Source organism: Microtus ochrogaster, linkage group LG7_11 (genome assembly GCF_000317375.1).
Source record: "Microtus ochrogaster isolate Prairie Vole_2 linkage group LG7_11, MicOch1.0, whole genome shotgun sequence".
Classification (NCBI taxonomy): Eukaryota; Metazoa; Chordata; class Mammalia; order Rodentia; family Cricetidae; genus Microtus; species Microtus ochrogaster.
The window spans coordinates 12,079,460-12,098,311 of record NC_022032.1 but is presented as its reverse complement, the minus strand read 5'-3'; the positions used below and the strand labels follow the sequence as shown (position 1 = coordinate 12,098,311).

The window sequence follows — 18,852 nt, the reverse complement described above, 5'->3', positions numbered from 1 at the left end:
GAAAATATTATCTGCATTGCATCTTTTGTTTATATCAAAGCATTTTTTTGTTTACACAAAGTTCTCCACACAAACCAGCAAGGCACCACTGGTCCTACCTCTAAGGATTCTCTAACCACTTCCCTGAACTTGCCCTTCCATGTCAGACAGACACGCGGTGATGGCAGGAAGGAACTAGTAAAAAACATTTTGTCTATGAGCAGTGGAGGTTTTCAGATAGCGTCAGGCAATTCAGGGAAATCTACACACAAGCTGGCGAAGGCTGATGGACACACTCTGTCCCCACGGATGCTCATTTAGGAACTTGAGTTTCTCTCTGAGCGAGCTTTAGAATGATGAGGATATTTACATTGGTTTTCAATGGCTTTTATCACGAAAGGCAAACATTGAATGAAAGAGTGCTTCTGGCAAGACTTGCCCGAAGAATGGTTACCTGGTTACTAGTTTTGCCGAATATACACTGTAACATCTGGATTCATAGACCTCTTCTGCTCTCCAGTGAGCCCACGATTGCTGTTACTAGTGTTCACAGCTCTGTCAGGGCTGTATGAAAAAAAATCTCTCTCTCTCCCAATAACTCTTCTGAAGGCCTTTTATTACAAAGTGGGGGCGTATGTTTATTTTATGGGCTTGCTTAGACACATCAGCTGGCAAGCCATCTCGTCACAGCCTAGTGAACTGAGTTCCATATAATGACCTTTATGGTAGCAAGTTACAGCCAGGGAGGGTGACGTCAAGCTCGGAGGTCTAGCAGCAAAGCCAAACGAAAAGGGGTAACAACAGATCTCAGAGGCAGGAAACCACAATGGAGGGGTCACCGACACTATCTCAGAGTTGCCATTTCTCCAACGAAGCCACCTTTATTTGCAGTTTAATGTTGTAATTTGAAAAATGAAAGGCACACTCCCTTAAATTTTAATTTCCCCTTCACTCTATGTCTATCGTCATGGCTCCCTGTACATTGAGAAGTGCAAATCGCATGGCCGACTTCCTCAATGGGGGTGAGGTGAGCTGGGTTTTGAGCAAAGAGCCTTGGGGATTTCCCAAAGCCATTCTAAAATTATCCTTGAATTTTTCTCAAAAGTAGCTTCATTCTGTTAAGTTCTGGCAAAATCACTAAAGAGGGTAAAGACCAAATGAATGTGATCTATTATAATTTCTGTTAATTTTGGAGTGGAAAATAATAAAATGAAGATTGGATTTTAATTCAATCCCCATCGTTATATTGGTCCAGAAAGTACAATGACTATTTGATTTTCTACCTATTAAAGGATGATCTGGAACCACATTCCTTGGCCGACTTATTTTTGTTTCTCCCAAGTCCAGTCTCTACTTATGTCATAAAAATTGTTCCTTGGGATCCATGACACAGAACTAAACAAACCCTTGGTTAAATCCAAACAGAAACAGCAATTTTACAATGCCCGGTCTTAATCATTGCTCTATAGAGTGCCAGAAATTCAGCCTCTAAGTTTGATTCTGTCTAGGTCATTGATAAAATAAACCTAATGTGGTCACCTTCAAGAGTATAAATGCCTGGTTGCAATAGCAAATTCCAGCTTTGTGTCCACCAAGGCTAAATACAGAGCTCTTCCCAGAAAAACTGGTCTAATTAGACTCTCAGATATCTCAGACAAGCATTTCCTAGTCAAAAACTCTTTGGTTAGTTTCAGCACTAGCTCAGTAGGGTATTTATGCTTCTAATACCTTTGGGGAAATGCCATCAAAAGACTTAGGCTGTCTCCCAACCCTGTGTTGTTCTGCATGTTAGCAGTGGTTTTTTTTTTCTTTTGCATGCATGCTGATTGTTGAGCATGCTAGCTGCCTGTGCTAACACTAAGCCACACCCTCTGCCAACAGCGCCTTTAACGGCCTTTGGAGCAACACTAAAGACAGTATTGTTTAAGATGATCGTCCAGAAGGATGCTTGCACGTGATTTGGAGAGCCTGGGCAATACTTCTGTTCTTCTGCACCACACCAGCTTCTCTTGAAGGCTTGAAGTAGGTAGAAGCAAAGTCTGGAAGCAAGATACCCCTGCAGCAAGCTCAAAAAATACATACCCAGCAGCTGAGCAGGGGTCCTTGTTACCGTCCACATAGATCTAAGGAACGACCTGAGAACCAATATAATTTATCTATATAAAAAATACTGCTTCTAAAAGGTATATTTAACAGCAGACTATTTAAAAACCAAAAGGTAATACTGACATCTGACATACATGTGTTATAATATATTCATCTCCGGGAGAAATAAAATCAAGCCTGTACTGAAGTGCATTTTCTATTGCTCCCTCAAGTCCTTGTATTGACATTTGAGCAGGCGTATCCTGTGGTGGATGCAGTAAGCTCCACGTTCTGTGCTTACTCAACAATTCAGAGGATCAGGTCAAAGTGCCGAAAGATCATGTCGTACCTGGATTTGAAAACAATGAAACAGGATGTTGATTTGGGTGCCCACATCGGCCCCAGTGGACAGATGACGGTCAACCTCTGAAGCTCCTGCCCCAAGTGATGCAATTAATCCTAGCTCCCCCTCTTCTCTGCGATGATACACCAGTTGCCATGGTCATTGCCAGAACTCAGAACCTGCAGCTCAGACACACTCTCTTGCAGAAGTCCAGACAGCTCGCCTTCCCGGAACACATGGTAGTAGCGCATGAAGGCTCTGGAGTCCGGAGCTGCCTCCTGCTCCTCTGCGTAACTTGGGTCTTCTGATTGGGAATCTGTAGAGTGGAATGCAGAAACTCTCCTTAATAATTTTCTGGCAGAAGGATCACTGACGTTACCTGCAGCCCGACTGTCTCTGGTGTCAGTGATGTCCAGAAAATCGGCACCCTCCTTCCTCCTGCTGTCTCCTCCCTGGTGCCCACTGAAGGTCTCCGAAGTGCCCGTTTGTCCCAGCCAGCACAAGTGTCTTTGAGAACATGTGTCTACAAACACCTCATCTAAGTTTGGTCCTTTGGTTGACAATGGGTCCTGGGGATGGAAGTCTAAACTGGGCTGTCTGGAAGGCTGACGGGACACAGTGCTATTGGCCCAACCCTCTGTGATTTTCATAGATCCTGTTCTTTCAGTTTGCTTCTTCAGGGTTGATTCATCCAAAGACCTGGAGAAAAACCAGGAGCGAAGAGATTTTCCAAAATTGTTATACAATCCATTCTCTTCCTCACCATCCTTTGAAATATCTTCACAGCAGGTTCTGGTCACCGCAGGCCCATAGTCCATGCTGTGGGACCTCTTGGGATCGCACCTGCCCTTCAAACATACTGCACAGCCACACGCAGAGCCAGGACCCTCATAGCCTTGGCTCATGGGATGCCCACACTGATGCCCCCACGACTGGTGGGATTCTGAGAGCAGCCGGGAGCAGAGTGCATTGTTCCACGGCACAAGCACATCCTGCTTCTCGAAGCGTCGGTTCTTCTGTTCCATTGCCCAGACGTAAATCATCAGTTGGCCTCCGGGAGCTAACACCCTGGCCATTTCCTTTATTGCTCTAATTCTTCTTTGTTTTGTAGAAAAATGATGGATGACTGAAAAAGAAAACGGGAACAAAAGAAAACTTAGATCTCACTGTGCATACATCGTATATGTAAGCACGCACATACTGATGTGTTTCCACAGAACAGAGGTGGAATTCTGACCTAGAGTGAGCCTTATCTCATGGGTTTGTGTACTGGCTGGTTTTGTGGGTCAACTTGACACAAGCTAGAATCATCAGAGGATGGCGCTTCAGCCAAGGAAATGCCTCCATGAGATCCAGCTGTAAGGCATTTTCTCATTTAGTGATCAATGGGGGAGGGCCCAGTCCATGGTGGGTGGTGCCATCTCTGGGCTGCTGGTCCTGGGTTCTATAAGGTATACTGAGCAAGCCAGGGCAAGCAAGTCAGTAAGTAGTTCCCCCCCCACCTCCATGGCTTCTGCATTAACTCCTGCTTCTAGGATCCTGCTCTGTTTTGAGCTCCTGCTCTGACTTCCTTCACTGATGAAGAGCCGTGCTGAGTGTAAGCCGAATAAACCCTTCCTCCCCAACTTGTTTGGTCACAATGTTTTGTTGAAGCAATAGAAACTCTCACTAGGATGGTCTGGCTTTCAGAGAGACACAGTTTTTGGCTTGGGTAAATTTTGTAGAATTGAATAGTCTCTTCAGTTCCAATAAGAAACCTAGAGATATTGTCAAATCTCTCTTTAGCTCCAAAGCCTGTGGAATTTGATAACTGGACGAACAAGGATAATCAATGTGAATTACTGAAACATGAAAGGGGCATTAAATGAGGCAGTATTCTCTGGTGGAGTCTATGAGATAATTTGTTGTTTTACTGAACAACTGCTATTTCCATAGAAACAAAAGATGAGCAGCAATAAGTCATTGGTGTTAGTAATATTCATGAAACAAATATGATGGAGCAAAGGGTTAAACATTACTTTTTCAGTTAGGTAATGCAAAGAGAAGCCAGCTAAACACAAGTGCAAATGCATACTTAGCATTTCTTAAAGATAATATAATAATTGTGTGTGCTTAAAAAACCAATTTACAAGTTACTATTTACTTCTAAGTCCTGCAAAGTTGGAGGGAGGGTCGAGCATTTTCTAAATAGAATCCATCTCTCACTTACATGGATGTGTTATTGTGGGTGCATAGTATTAGCAGTAATAATTAGTGTGCTGTACTAAGTGAACCCAGGAGACAGCATGACAGGCCAACACTCTACCATTGAGCTGCACCCCTGCTTTTATTATGTTTATTTTCACCAGTGCTAGCCTATTAGATCCTGGAGGGGTTTAACTGGAGCACTGTGTCAAGAGGAAACATCCTTAGTCTTTGAAACAGGACCCGTTACATAGATCAGGAAGGAGATTGATTCCAAGCAAAGCTGAGAGACTCCCTCTCTGCTGCGGGCGGAAAGCAGCTGAAACTGTCCTCCTTGTGATTGCACCATTTAGCTCTTAGCGGTGATTTTAAGCTGGTGACCTCTGGGGTTTACCTGTCACAGGGATGCATGGAATATGGAAAGAGAAAGTCTGATAGAGACATAAATAGCTTTCAAAGGGAGATCACGCAACATTTGTATTTTTTTCTATTTTTCAAATTTTTGGTTTTGTGTGTGTGTGTGTGTGTGTGTGTGTGTGTGTGTGAGTGTGTGAGTGAGCACGCACACTCGGGCATGCTTTTGCGTGTTTGTCTGTACATATGTACATCCACCATGTTTGTGTGGTGGCCAGGAGGGGGTCGCTGAATTCCTTGGAACTGGAGTAACAGACAGTTGTGAGCTGCTATGCTCACAGACTACAGGACACCGTTTCTGGGGATCATGACATCTCACTGCAGGGATCTTCTAAAGCCCAAATAGGGGACAGGGGGAAACATTAAAACAGGACTGTTTCACTCAATGTTGTAATAGACTAACATTCCAGGATTTTACCTGGCTTTAAAGGGTGTTGGTATTATGTACGAAACAAAGTCTGTATTCATTTATTGATAAATACAGAACAATTCATTTTTAGTTATAATTTTATGCAGAAAAATGACTCAATGTTTTAAACTTATATTTAACTGAGTATGAGTAACAGCTTTTAAATCAAGTGTTTTTTTAAAATTTTCATTTGTGCATCTGTATCTGTGTGAGCCAATACCAGGTGTTTACAGATGCCTATAAACACATATTAGATCCTCTAGGACTGGAGTAGGCAGTTGTGAACAGCCCAAACTGGTTTCTGGGAACCGAACCTGGGCCCTCTGCAAGAATAACAGTGCTCTTAACTGCTGAACCATCTCTCCAGCCCCAAGCCAAATGTTTTGGAGGAAAAAGAAGTTTAAGGAGGATTTCCTCACACATGTCAAACGTGCTATGTATACACACACATACGTGCTCTGTTAGGAAGCACTGTGAGTGTCACTATAGTGCGATCTGTCTAGAATGTCCCTGCCGAGAAACTATGCTGAAATTTGAAAAATTAAAAGAATATTTTTGTGAATTGTAATCACAACTTAAATGCAAAAATAGTATTTAATAATGCACTCTCTCTCTCTCTCTCTATATATATATATATATATATATATATATATATATATATATATGTACCCAATACACTTACCCCATACACGTACCCCATATATGTACTACATATATGCACCAATATATTCACCCCATATACACATCCCATATACTCATTCCACATATACTCTCCATATATATGTACACACACCATATATACATCCCACGTATATACTCCATATACACACTCATATATATATGTGTGTGTGTATATATATATATACATACTATATAAGTACTTAGAAGTAATTTTTCTGTCAGAGAGGCTCAAAAAAAAAACCCACCAACTTGTATCCAACTTTTGGACTATAGATCCAAATGATGACAGCGATTTCCTTTAACACCCTGCCACATCTTCTATTTTATGACTTACTGCTCTTTAACTTTGCAAGTGCTTAGGTCTTACTGAAGCATTCAGAACTTATGGGCTTAGCAGACGTGTCACTGGCATTCCGAGCTAGATAATTCCTGTTACCCATTAGGTGACATCATGAATGGTCGTCAGCTCCCATGAGGTCACCTAGCTTTGGTAAAGTTTGTTTCGTCAAAAGGCTAACTAAAGAAATGTGATGAATCAACTAATTTTCCCTGCGACAGATTTGAGAGCTGTAAAGAACTTAGCAGAAGATTCCTTTATCTTTGTTATTTGTTTGTTTATTGAGACAAGGTCTTACTATGTAGCCTTGGATGGCCTGGAACTCACTAATTACAACAAGCTGGCCTCAAACTCCCAGAGATCCACCTGCTTCTGTCTCCCAAATGCTGAGAATAAAGGTGTGTGGCACCATGCATGGCTACGGGACCCTCCCACCACATTTAAGTACAACCAACACATTGGATGGCAAGAGTACTGGGTAAAGTGAGCTCATATATGTGTGCATGTTTCAGGCATGGATTTTTGTTATTGCTGCTGTTTTGTTTGCTCTGGGCATTGAGTTTACTAGGAAGATGGACTCATTAACAACATCCAGACTTAAGAACACAAAAATAGGATAAAACAACGCAGTCTGGGACCTGTCTTTTCCAGGAACTTGAGTACCAGTGAGTGACACACCTGTCCAGGGGTTGATCAGTACATTTGCTCTAGAATTTTCTGTTAACAAAGAACACTGTTGTGACCTGTTTTTGCTTGTCTGTTTCAGTAACATGACATCTGAAAAATCTAACTGTATGCCAGGAGAATCTGGCTTGATCTCAATCTAGCAAAGCATATTTTAATGAGTAAGAGCCCTAACATTTTTCATGCACATAATAACAGAAATGGGAACAAATCATCAAAAACAATGCAATAATAGCCTGAAGGTTTAAAATTAAAACTACATATATATTGTATATAGTATGTATCTATACACACACACGTATGTATGTGAGGCAAATAAGTCATGCAGTTGAATTTATTTTAAAATTAGATAAAATGCATTGCATAGACCTCTACCAAGAATAGACGTTGAGTCATGTGATTGGCCTGACCGTGGTTTTTCATGACAAAGTGTGATGGTGGCCTGGCTGCCTTACCTCCTATGGAGATGATGGCATCGAAGCCCTGGTCCCTAAAAGGGAGATTAAGGTTGTCACATATCATGACTTCACCCCCTCTGTTCCGGGCAATCTCGACCAGAGGCCCGCAGTAGTCACAGCCCAGGGTATGGGCTTGGCTATTCACTTTAAGGTACTTTCCAGTTCCACAACCTGTAAGAGAAAAACCTCTGTTACATGCTGGCCTTACTGGAAAAATGCAAGTTAACTTGTCCTATAACGGCTAAAGAAACGATATTAAATGACCAAGACACAAGACTTCAGCGGATTCACACGGAAGAGGGGGAGAGTCACATTAAGGGGAGAAAAGATATAATATGTCTGCAATGTTTATTGGGGCAGTGCCCACGGGGCCCAACACATCAGCACAATCCAATCACATGAGCTGGCCTGTCCCTGGGAAACACAAGCTCCAGCATCCAGAAACCAAGGCCAACAGAGAGCAGTTGGTACCTTTAGGTTAACATACACATTTCACTTTGCTTGTGCGTGTTGCGTCAAATGTCCTCTCCAAGGGGTCTTACCAATTTCTGACCGTGTTAAACCAACTACTGCCAATGACATTTCAGTGTCTACAAATAGGATAATCTATACCATCCGATGCGGTTTTAAACACACAAATGTGACTGATAAAGAAAGTAGCATTTTTTTTATTGCTCTCAGGTTATTGCTAAGACATTCCTGTTAGGTCAGTCTATAGCGCTAATGAAGAGTTCAATCAAACAGACTCTTTTGGTCATTCATTTCCTAATGGTAGAGACCTAAGTACATAGTCCAAAGACTGAAGTCAATCAAATCTTACAGCGTGATAGAGAGTAACATGAATGACAGATGATGCTGGGGGGGGGGGGCTTCTATCATCTAGCACCTACCACCAAGAGATTGAGATTGGGTCTCACCGTATTGCTCAAGCTGAATTTCTGGGTTCAAGTGAGTTTTTCCCATGTCAGTCTTCCAAGAACTTGGCACGCTAGGCACACGTCATTGCCCCTGTCTCCTAGCATGACCTTCAGTCTCAAATACATAACCTAGGTCCTTGCCAGAGGTGTTGGAAGAAATCAAGGGAGCTGATTTTGTATCCGCTGGCATTTCTTACTTAGAGATTTTTTTTTTTCCGCAGCACAAAAATATCAACCAATATTCAGATGCGAAGTCTGGCTGCCTCTGAGTAATAAGTCCAGGACAGTCTTTAATAAATATTCCTTAATACCCTGTTTTCAAAACCATGAGACATGAAAAACAGAGTGAAGGATTCCTGGTGCCAGCTGTGACGGTAGAGAGGGGAAGTGAATGAAACGATAAGCCTTCTAATGTGATTATTTTAATATAAATGGCTGAGATTAGATCCTCATTTCAGATCTCACAGCCGCTGCTCCTAACGCTCATGAATAACAATAGCTGCTATCTGACGAGAGTCACAGGGAAAATATAAATCATACTGCATTTCGAAGTCGAAGTCCTGTCTGTGTTAAAGATGATGGTCCCATTTTCATAAATATCTTGAAAATTCACTTCTCCCTTTATTGGTTTGAGAGATGCATTTAGAGAAAAGAAAGGGAAAATCTGTCCAAAGATTCTGCCAGGAACTTTTCATACGTCATGACAGACAGTGGAGGCTCTTTAGAAAACCACTGGTAACAAAGAGAAAGGGCATTTTCTCTTAGCGCTCAGAGCTCTGGTGCTCTCACCTCCTCCCATCTCCCGTTTCTAATAGCATCACTGTGAACAGAACCTGCAAACGATGCTAAGTGCACACCCGAGATGGCAACCAGGGGAGACGTTCACATAATGAGGAAGTCAGGTCCATCACCAACCCGGGTCCTCCTATGATCGAGATGTATCCTGAACGTTCGTGATCCCACAGCAAACCCCACTCCATGACAGTCACGCTGTCTTGTGAAATCTCATTAATGACAACCAGGCCCGTACTGAAGAGAGTGTCTGTGCGCTCACACTCTTCTCGGTGCTGTACTCTGTACCATAGAAGATAACAGAACATGGTGCCAATCCATCAAAAAGAGACCTGTCGTTGGCCAAGCATAGTCTAGCCATACAGGAATGGCATTCTCTACTTTTACTGCATCAAAGGAAGGAAAGGCCACTAGAGAACTAATGTCAAACAAAGACTGCTGTTGAAACTGAGAACGCTGGCAGATAAACATCAAGAGGCATCTTGATTATTGAAGAATTTATTTGTTTTATTATGTACAGAAAAATACCATCTTTAGTGCTATTCAGGTGGTTATTCCTGGAGTCAATTATGAGCAGAATCTTGCTGAAGAAGAATCCAGCTTTGGTCTTTCTCTCGCTTTATGAATGGACCCGGGTCATGACTTCAGGCCACACACTGCCCTCCATGCTGCATGCAAGAGACATAAAATGGCCCACCGGAATTCTGGGTAAACTGCCATGACCACATGGGTCAGTTGCAGTGCTTTCAGGATATGTCTCAGTGTTTCTGCTGTTGAACCACCGAAGCTCTGATCGTTTATGCTATTCTCCACGTTTCCTTAATCTCTGCCCTTCAGGTTTCTTGGATGGTACAGGAGCAGACACCTGTAATCTCAGCTGAGACAGCCGGATGGCCGATTCAGGCCATCTGGGCTATACAGTGAGGCATTCTTTCCCCCCAACCCCTCTGCGGGATGTTGCAAACTGGTTTGATGATGCTCTGCTCTCTCCCTCTTCCATCTAGCTATTTGTCCTTGTACTTTTGCTTGCTGCAGACTTAATAAACTCACCCATTCAAGCCATGAGTACAGCTATCATAGATCATTTCTCAAGACCACAGAAACCAAGGCGTGCAAAAGCAGCTTTTCTCTGTCTTTTTCCACGCTGAGAAAACATGACCATTTTCTTTCTTTTAGTGGGGTGTGTGTGTGTGAGAGAGAGAGAAGGGCAGGGGAGGCACACTTTCTATATCCCAATAACTTGATTTTAATTTTTATTAAGATATATCACACAAAGCAAAGGCCTTCATTCAGACACACCATACACGGTATCCCTATCATCCTAACAATTGGCTGTGGAATTAGCTATTCCCGGGGCAGAAAACTAAAATAGAAGATGAGTCATGGCTTTCTAATGAAAACCTTCTATTTCTATCTACAGAGCCCAGTGCATTCAATGATCTACAGAACAGCAGCCTATGTGTATCAGAAAAACAGACCACCCTAAAATTACAGCTGTCTCAGTGCCTGCCTTGCTGATAAGGTTTTATCAGAGTTCCTATAAAAGTCTCATGCCTACAGCCCCTAGCTAGCAGGCCTGGTTCTGGAGAAAGTGCCCATCATTCAATTTTCTGTCTTATTGCTAACACAGCCCTCCCTGCCACCCCTCCCCCAGACCAGCCTTCCCATTTATTGGCTAAATCCAGCACAGTGAAATAGAACTTTCCGGGTCAGAACAACATTATTTCTTCTTTAATTCAATTTTACTTTATAATATACCCTTCATTTTCTAATCAAAGGGTTACTGTTTACTGATTTGTTTAAGTACATAAATCACATATGACTCAAAGATATCAAATGAGCAAAAATATATTTTCTATCGATATAGTTAGTGATTTGAACAGAGGGATTCAGAGACTATCATTCATCTTATAACTTATGGTACCAAAAATACAAGGGAAAATGGTCTGTTAATGTGGTACCATTAGCCTGGATACTATGCAGGGCAACATATTCATATAGGTGAACATGGAGTGTATTGAAGGTCACAAAGGTTAGCTGTATGATCGTGTACTGTGCAACCATCTATGTAATCAAGAAAGGGACCAGCCACACACATACCCAGAAGCATAAGGCTCTTATAGCCACAGAAACTCATTCAAGATTGCGCAGCAAGCTGGCGGGAAGGGTCGTCTCCAGTGGGGTGAGTTGGTGTCCGGAGACTGGATGTGCTGGGGTGGTTTCTCAATGTCCGTTCTTGAAAGTGAACCCATGGATGCAGCCGACTCCCCATGAAGCACACCTTAATTCTCCATCCTCACCCAATCATCTGTTAAGATCCTTTCACCAATTGGCTTTGGGCCGCCTGGCGGCTTTTCTTTTCCACCTTCTGGATTTATTTCTCTTGTCTAATTGAACCTGGGCATCTCTTAACCAACGTCTCGCCATTTGCTTTGTCTCCACCCTCCACCCTTGTTCCAACCCCTGGGCTTGTTCCAACCCCTGGGCACCACTTCTCTCAACTCTATTTCTGTGAATTCAACTCTTTTAAGTATCAAAATCATGCAGCCGAGCCGGCTGGTGGTGGCGCACGCCTTTAATCCCAGCACTCAGAGGCAGAGGTAGTTGAATCTCTGTGAGCTCGAGGCGAGCCTGGTCTACAAGAGCTAGCTTCAGGACAGGCTTCAAAGCTACAGAGAAACCTGTCTCAAAAAACAAAAATAAAAACAAAAAAAAAAAAAAGATTAGGTAGTAGCCTTTACTTTCTGTGTTCACACATGTTGCAAAGGATAGGATTTGGGGCTTTATACTAATTTTGAAAAATGTTCTGGAGAGTAAGAAAATCTCCTTTCTTCCATATTCTGGCTGTGGACGGGTAAGAAAATCTCCTTTCTTCCATATTCTGGCTGTGGACAGGGTCACGGTGAGAGGTCACATTAGCATACTCCTCCATCATCCAGCAGTTTGTTTGGAATTGTCACCCGTGCACATTCACTGTGCATGTGAGTTACATTTCTGCACACTTCTATTACAAGTAGTGCAGATATAGTACTTCTTTTGCTTTTTGATCTTTAGACTTTGTATATTCACCTAGGTTTTCCTCTTAAATCCTTTTTAATTTTATGGGATCACAGTTATTAATACGATCATTGTACATTCCTGGCTGGTTCCTTATTTGCTGTTCATCGAGCTGCTAAACTCTATTCCCAGACCCTAAAATCAGCCTGCACACCCCTGGCAGGGTCATCCAGGCATGCACTGCATGATAACAAAAATGTTTGAGTGGCTGCAGCTCTCAGAGTATTGTCAGTGAAGAAAATCCAAGTGGAGTCATTGGTTCTGGACACTTAAAAGAGTTGCCAGGCCCTGCGGAACTATCTGTGTGTCAGGCTTATGACAGGCAAACTTCTGACCGAACTCCCTGGTCCCCACCCAGGCTCATGGTGACCTCACGATCTGGTTGGTGCCAACTGAGATTTTCTGGGAGGACGCCTGGCAGCTTTGTAAACATTTGTAAAACCACACCTTCCTCTCTCCCACTAAACTGCCCAGAGACAGACTGTGCCTAATTCCTTTCTTGTGAACTCTTGCTGTATCTGCCACAAGGTCCAGCGAACAGAGGTAGAATTGGCAGCTTCCATGCAGTTTTAGTTACACCAGTGATACTTTTGTAAGACCCCAGAGCACATTCTCACAGCTACTGGAATTTGGTGTCTCCTGCATCGCTATTTTAATAAAGCCCAAATTAAAAAAAAATTCTTTTTTATTCTTGACTAGCTAGACTCTATGTCAGCTAACACTATATGTAAGTGTCTTTCTCACAACTTATTTCATGCCCAAGAGTTTGCACTTTGTGCGTGCGCGCGCGTGTGTGTGTTTGCTTTGTGCAAATGCACCCCTTCTCCCTGCAGCATTCTTGGATTGACAGGTAATTCACCGACAGATGCAGTGCCTGTGGGCAGAATATGCGAGACAAGGCTTTGTTGAAGCAGGGATGTAACGATATGAACAAATCAGAAATATGCAGTGAACAAGACATTTTTTAACAGAAACATGGAGAAACACTAAACCGGCAAAAACGTGTGATTGATGTGTATCTGAACCTCTCCAGATGTTTCCTTGCAACGGTGAGTCAATGCTCACCGATCCAATGTTCACAGTACAATGAACACAGCACAAATAACGACAATCAATTCATTCTTTTATAGCTTCCCCCCCCCTTTTTTTTTAAACACATAAAAAAGAACTCTTAAGACATACAGAGGCCTTTTGTCTCAGGACTACTTAAAAAACAATTTCATTTTCTTACACTTAAACCTTTGCTTCATCTTAGAATGTCTTATCAGGTAAGATATAATAACAGCACCATCTTATTATACTGCTATCCTACACCTTCTGGGTGAATCGCCCCTTTTCTCCCCATCCATATCAGGGTCCTGTGCTTTCCATGGACAGTGGACAGTGGACAGTAGGGGCTCTGAACTCACTTCATTCTCTAAAACCAGGTACTGTTCCCCTTTGTGGTACTGGGATTTGAACCTAGGGCTCTGAACATGGAGAACATGCCTGCTACCCCTGAACCATATGTCCAAGCCCAGGATACCATATTTTTTTTTAAAAAAACTAACACACTGGAGATTTTTTTTTCAGACTCCCAACTTCAGCATGGTACACCCCTCTTCCTAGACTGTGAACTGCTTATACCCTCTGTCAATACACCCTTTGTCAAATGCTCTGCACACACATTACTATTAAGGGAGCTGTCAACCTAGGCTAAGAAGGAGTTAACTATACACTTGTGATTCTTCTGTGCACAGCAGGCTTGTGATTCCTGGGAAGCAGAGTTAGTGGGAAGCAGAAATCCAACCGCACCCTAAATTGTTGTCTTAGACTAAGTTGTGGTTTACAGCTCCTCAGTTCAGAAAGAGGCTGAGCTGAAGTCCTCCAGATAAAGCAGTGATTATGGGAGTGCTACCTAGTTAAAGATATGCCCTATAAATTCCATGCCTACAAATAAGGGGAAGGACCCATTGGAATAATGAAAGGGTATAAGACTCCATTCATGATCTCACAAGTCTGGCTCTTTCATAGATGTAGATGTCACGGCTCAAGATAAGCCAAGTATACAAAACACATCTTACACGTGTGAAAGTCTCTAAACCAAAACTGGCCAAACTTGCATCATTTCCATCCTTATTTATTCCATCTGTGATGATTGATTTTGATGGAAGATCCGCATAAGGGCCCAGAATGGGTCACTGCTTCCTCTGAATATAGGTTGGGGGATGTTTCCGGCTTGATGACTTTGATGATAAGAACTTTTGGGATAAAGTGAATATTCTATAGACTAGCACGCTACAACATCACATCACGTTTCTTGTTAGAATGAAAATAAGGTATGAACGACAGGGATAGGAGCAACTGAGCATGCATCAGACCATGCATGGCAAAACAAAAGTCTGGGTTACCAATGTCAGCGATGAGGCTGCCTGGTTTCTGGTCCTGCAGGAACTGGCGGACTCGCGGCCAAGCTTTGCTCTGCAGGTCGCTGAAGTAGGGGGCGGTGCTCTCATACACATCATGTACGTGCCGTTTCTCTAGCTGGGCAGCTTCAGGATCCATCCTAGGGAAAGCAGGGGCAACAGAAGGCAGGCAGGTAAGGATATGAACCAGACACAGATGGGGGGGGCATAGACTTCCTGGTATTCGAGCCTACAACTGCAAAAGGTTGGCTGGTCTTTGTGCTTCCTTATAGCGCAACGAAACCTGCATTGAAGCCTCAGTATCAACACCAAAACCTTAATAAGTGCATGGTGTTTATCCACCCACTTTCAGAAACCAATGATTTGGGGATAGGTTAAGTTTCCGCATAGGATCAATGCTTCACTTTGGAAGCATGGCCAATGTTAGTACCAAAAGGTTTCACTTGAATGAAATTCTATCTAATGCTAGGTGGACCTTAAATTTTGTAACAGGAAGGTATCACGCCAATCAAGAAGCCATGAGAGGTTGGGAAGATGGCTCACTTGGTAAAGTACTTAGCTCGAGATGGTCGGACCCTTGGAGCTCCCTAGCCCATCAGCCTAGCCTAACTGGCAAAGAGAGCACTTGAGGGATGCACACCTGAGGATGACCTCTGGCCTAGACACACACACACTCACGAATGCACGCACGCACACACGGGGGTGGGTTTATGAATTCTACCCTTTTAACATCCTCGGATTGCAATAATTTCTCTATGTTCATTGGTTCTTCTTGAGTAAACAGCTCTTGATGGCCAATGGTGAACGAGCCCGGTGTTAATCTGATCTTGGAGTAAATAGCTCTTGACCTGAGCTATTTCAACAGGCTGCAAACGGATTTTCTAGCACTTCAATTTATTTATTTATTTATTTCGGGATAATAACCACTCACACTACTTAGTTGAAATGTTCATTCAGTCATGTTGCTTTCCACCTCCGGCATCTTCAAAGGTCTTTGCAGTGGTCCAATTAAGTTCATCTGGCTCAGGAGAACTTGCCATTGCAAGGTGATCAGAACTCAACTTATCTCTTAAGGTTCACTTATCACCTGTAATAAGCCGCAGCCTAAGGCCTCCCAGATGTCACACATTCCAGGTCAAACAGAAGCTGGGCAGATCCTGACCTTCTCCTAGCACAGGCATCCCCACCTCCAAGGAGGATAAGGGCCAGCGGGAGGGATGAGAGAAGGAGAAGAGCAGCAGCCAGGCCTTTGCTACTGAACGCTTGCTCTTTTATTCTACCATGGTATGAAAACGAGGAACACCCAAGAGAAGCGGCTAGGGGTTCAGGTTCAGAGAGTGGCTTTTATCAATCAATATGAAAATATTTTCAATAACTTAGAAGACCATTTGATCCCGTGGGTACCTCTTAGATTTCTTGTGTCTACTGCATGCTGCCCACAGTTCCGTAATAGTTGTTTGGACAGACCTCCCTCCCTACCTGGAGGGTCCTAGTAAGGAGGCTTTGTCACATTTAATGCTGAATCCTCAGCACTTGGAACACAACCGGCTTGCTCCAGGGATCCCTCACCTCAACCTCCCAAGCACTGGGCTACAGGCATTCCTGCTTGCCTGCACACTGGCATTTATAATGGGTGCTGAGGGCCTGAACTCCTGTTCTTCTACTTGTCTGTACAGCAGGCTCTTTACCTACTGAGCCATCTCTCCAGCCCCTGCTGACTTTTCTTTTAAGTCAAAATCTCCATCTCAGCAATCTGTCTCTTTGACTGCCACACTCCTTTTAGGGAATCAATCAGGCCCATCTATTTTGAAGAAACTCAGAACAAATGACACTGGCAAGTACAATGCGCCAAAGTGTAAGTGGCAAATATGTGCCTACTTAAAGCTGGCTCCAATTACCATGCAAATCAACCGAGCAGGGCTCAGAGACTGAACCTACAATCAGGAAACCTAGCTATGGGTCCTGTGCATACACATTATAGCTATTAGACTGGTGTTCTTTGGTAGAGGGGGTGTCTCTGCCTCTCTTGCCTGTGCTTGGGACCCCTTTCCTCCTACTGGGTTGCCTCATCCAGCCTTGATGGGAAGGTTGTGCCCAATCTTACTGTAACTTGTTTTGCCCTTTTGCTTTGATATCCTTGGGAGGCCTGTTTTTTTTTTTTTTTTTTTTCTTTTTAAGGGAAATGGAGGAGGAGCAGAGGGAGGGGAAACTGTGGTCGGGATGCAATGTACTAGAGAAGATTTTTTAAAAAAATGGTGAAAGATAAAATACCAAAAATGGGAGAAGTCTCTAGTTTAAGTGCAGATTGTTTAGCATCCCTTGGAGACCTTTCTCTGAGCTCTTACCCAAATTACCTGGCTTCTACTAAAAACAAGTAACCCTGAAGACTGCTGTCTTTAAATGAGTGAGCTGGGTGAATCCATTCTGTTTTTTTTTATCACATCACACTCAAGGTGTCGATGCGGTAGAGTCAATTATTGATTGCAGATGTGACACTTGAAATTCTGTGTCTTTGAGGTTCTTATACTAATTTCTATCAGAATTTTATGTGTGCCAAAATAAGCAAATTCCTGCTGACTTTGGCAGCTGATTAACATATTAAGACTAGAGGGGGAAACCAGCAGTGGATTCTAGGGGAAGCAGAGGACACAGAAATGAGCCTAGCCAGGCTTCCTGCCCCGTGTGTCACTAAATTCCAAACCTGCAAAAGATTCCAGATCAAAGGAATAAATGGTCAAAGCCCCATGCTTCTATCTCCCCTTTGAGATGTAAAGGCTCACCAGCATGCTATGGGTTTCAGAAAGATGTCCCAGTTGGTCTGTAAAATCTTCATTTCTCAAAATCGTCGGGCCTATGCTGTTCTTTCTTTGTTTTTCATCTTTTGAGAGAATAATGTTCTGGACAAACTAGTTGGGAGAAATGCTGTCCCAGAGATTTCCACTTCAAGGGAGTCCCCAAAACAAAAGAAGTCCTTCTGGAGTATCCCCGTTCACCCATGTTATTGTCAGTCATGACCCCTGTGACTGTAGGTTCTGGACAGAGTACAGAAGAGAACAGAGCATCCCTATCATCACTGGCAATCTTCTCTGCTGTGCTGACTGGACTCAGGGTGAAAAACAGCCCCACAGAGAAAAAGATCATGGGTGGAGCTGGCTCAGCCCCGAGAATCTGAACCAAAGGATTTAGGGGATCACGTGAGCACAGGTGCTTCTGGATTGCTGAAGTCCAGTTTGAATGTGCACATGTAAAAAAAAAACAAGAGAAATACTGTTCAGCAATAAATAAATAAAGTAGTGGTAGGACTTACACAGCATGGGAGACTGTGGTGTTTCATAGAGACTGGAGGGAAAGAGCAGGAAGAGGGGACAGCCTGCTCTATGACCTACTTCTAGCTCCCCTGTGGGGTCTGGACTGTTGCCTCAGAGCCACTTGACGCCAAGACAACTGTCACTGCCAAGTGTTGGCCTAAGTCCTGAAGTTCTTCAGTTCCCAGCCTGGAACTTCAAGTGCGTTCTGGCTAGCCTTAAGGTATTCTTCCCTACAGCCCATTGTGTTTCTCACGTCCCTAGGACAGGCAAATTCCTTCTTTTTATGTGATATGAAGGAAAACCAGAGGATTAAATTGTTACTTTTTAAACGTCAGAACATTTAGAAATGATTGTTTTACACTTCAAGGAAGGAGTGTTCAAGGCTAACAGCTACTGTTACTAGTTAAGCAGTCTATAAAACAACGTAACCCTTGAAGAAACAAAAAAAAAAAAATCAAACAATCCACAACCCCAGAGAACCTAGGTAACAAAGAGGGCCCAAGGAGAGACATACATGGATCTGCATAGGAACGAGAAAAAGACAAGATCTCCTGAGTAAACTGGGAACATGGGGGCAGAAGGGGAGAGAGGAAGAAGGGAGGAGAGGGGAGAAGAATGTATAGTCCTATAAACACAATAAAAAAGAAAAAAAAGAATAACAAATATGATGGCAAAAAAAAAAGCCAATAGACGAATTAGCTTCACCATGACAAAATACCCAACCTGGCCAGCTTAAAAAGAGTAAAAGTGTACTTTGGCTCACACCACCATGTAGCTCACACCACCATGTAGCTCACAC

General features: G+C 43.1%; 1 protein-coding gene across 2 annotated transcripts in view; it reads right to left on the bottom strand.

Annotated features, from left to right (window-relative positions):
* Nucleotides 1-832: 832 nt before the first annotated feature.
* Trmt9b (tRNA methyltransferase 9B (putative)) overlaps nt 833-18,852 on the bottom strand; it is a 43,811-nt gene continuing 25,791 nt past the window's right edge. Inside the window, exons 3-7 of one of the 2 annotated variants that reach the window (XR_003378300.1) lie at nt 14,731-14,885; nt 7,572-7,745; nt 2,533-3,533; nt 2,220-2,413; nt 833-2,114 (exon numbers count right to left, since the gene is read on the bottom strand). Coding sequence is in view for 1 of the 2 variants with exons in the window: in XM_026786924.1 (XP_026642725.1) it covers nt 2,387-2,413; nt 2,533-3,533; nt 7,572-7,745; nt 14,731-14,884 (1,356 nt within the window). In the remaining variant the exon portion in view is untranslated. Of the gene's footprint in view, nt 2,414-2,532; nt 3,534-7,571; nt 7,746-14,730; nt 14,886-18,852 lie in introns of both variants that reach the window. The other variant, XM_026786924.1, reaches the window with a different exon arrangement.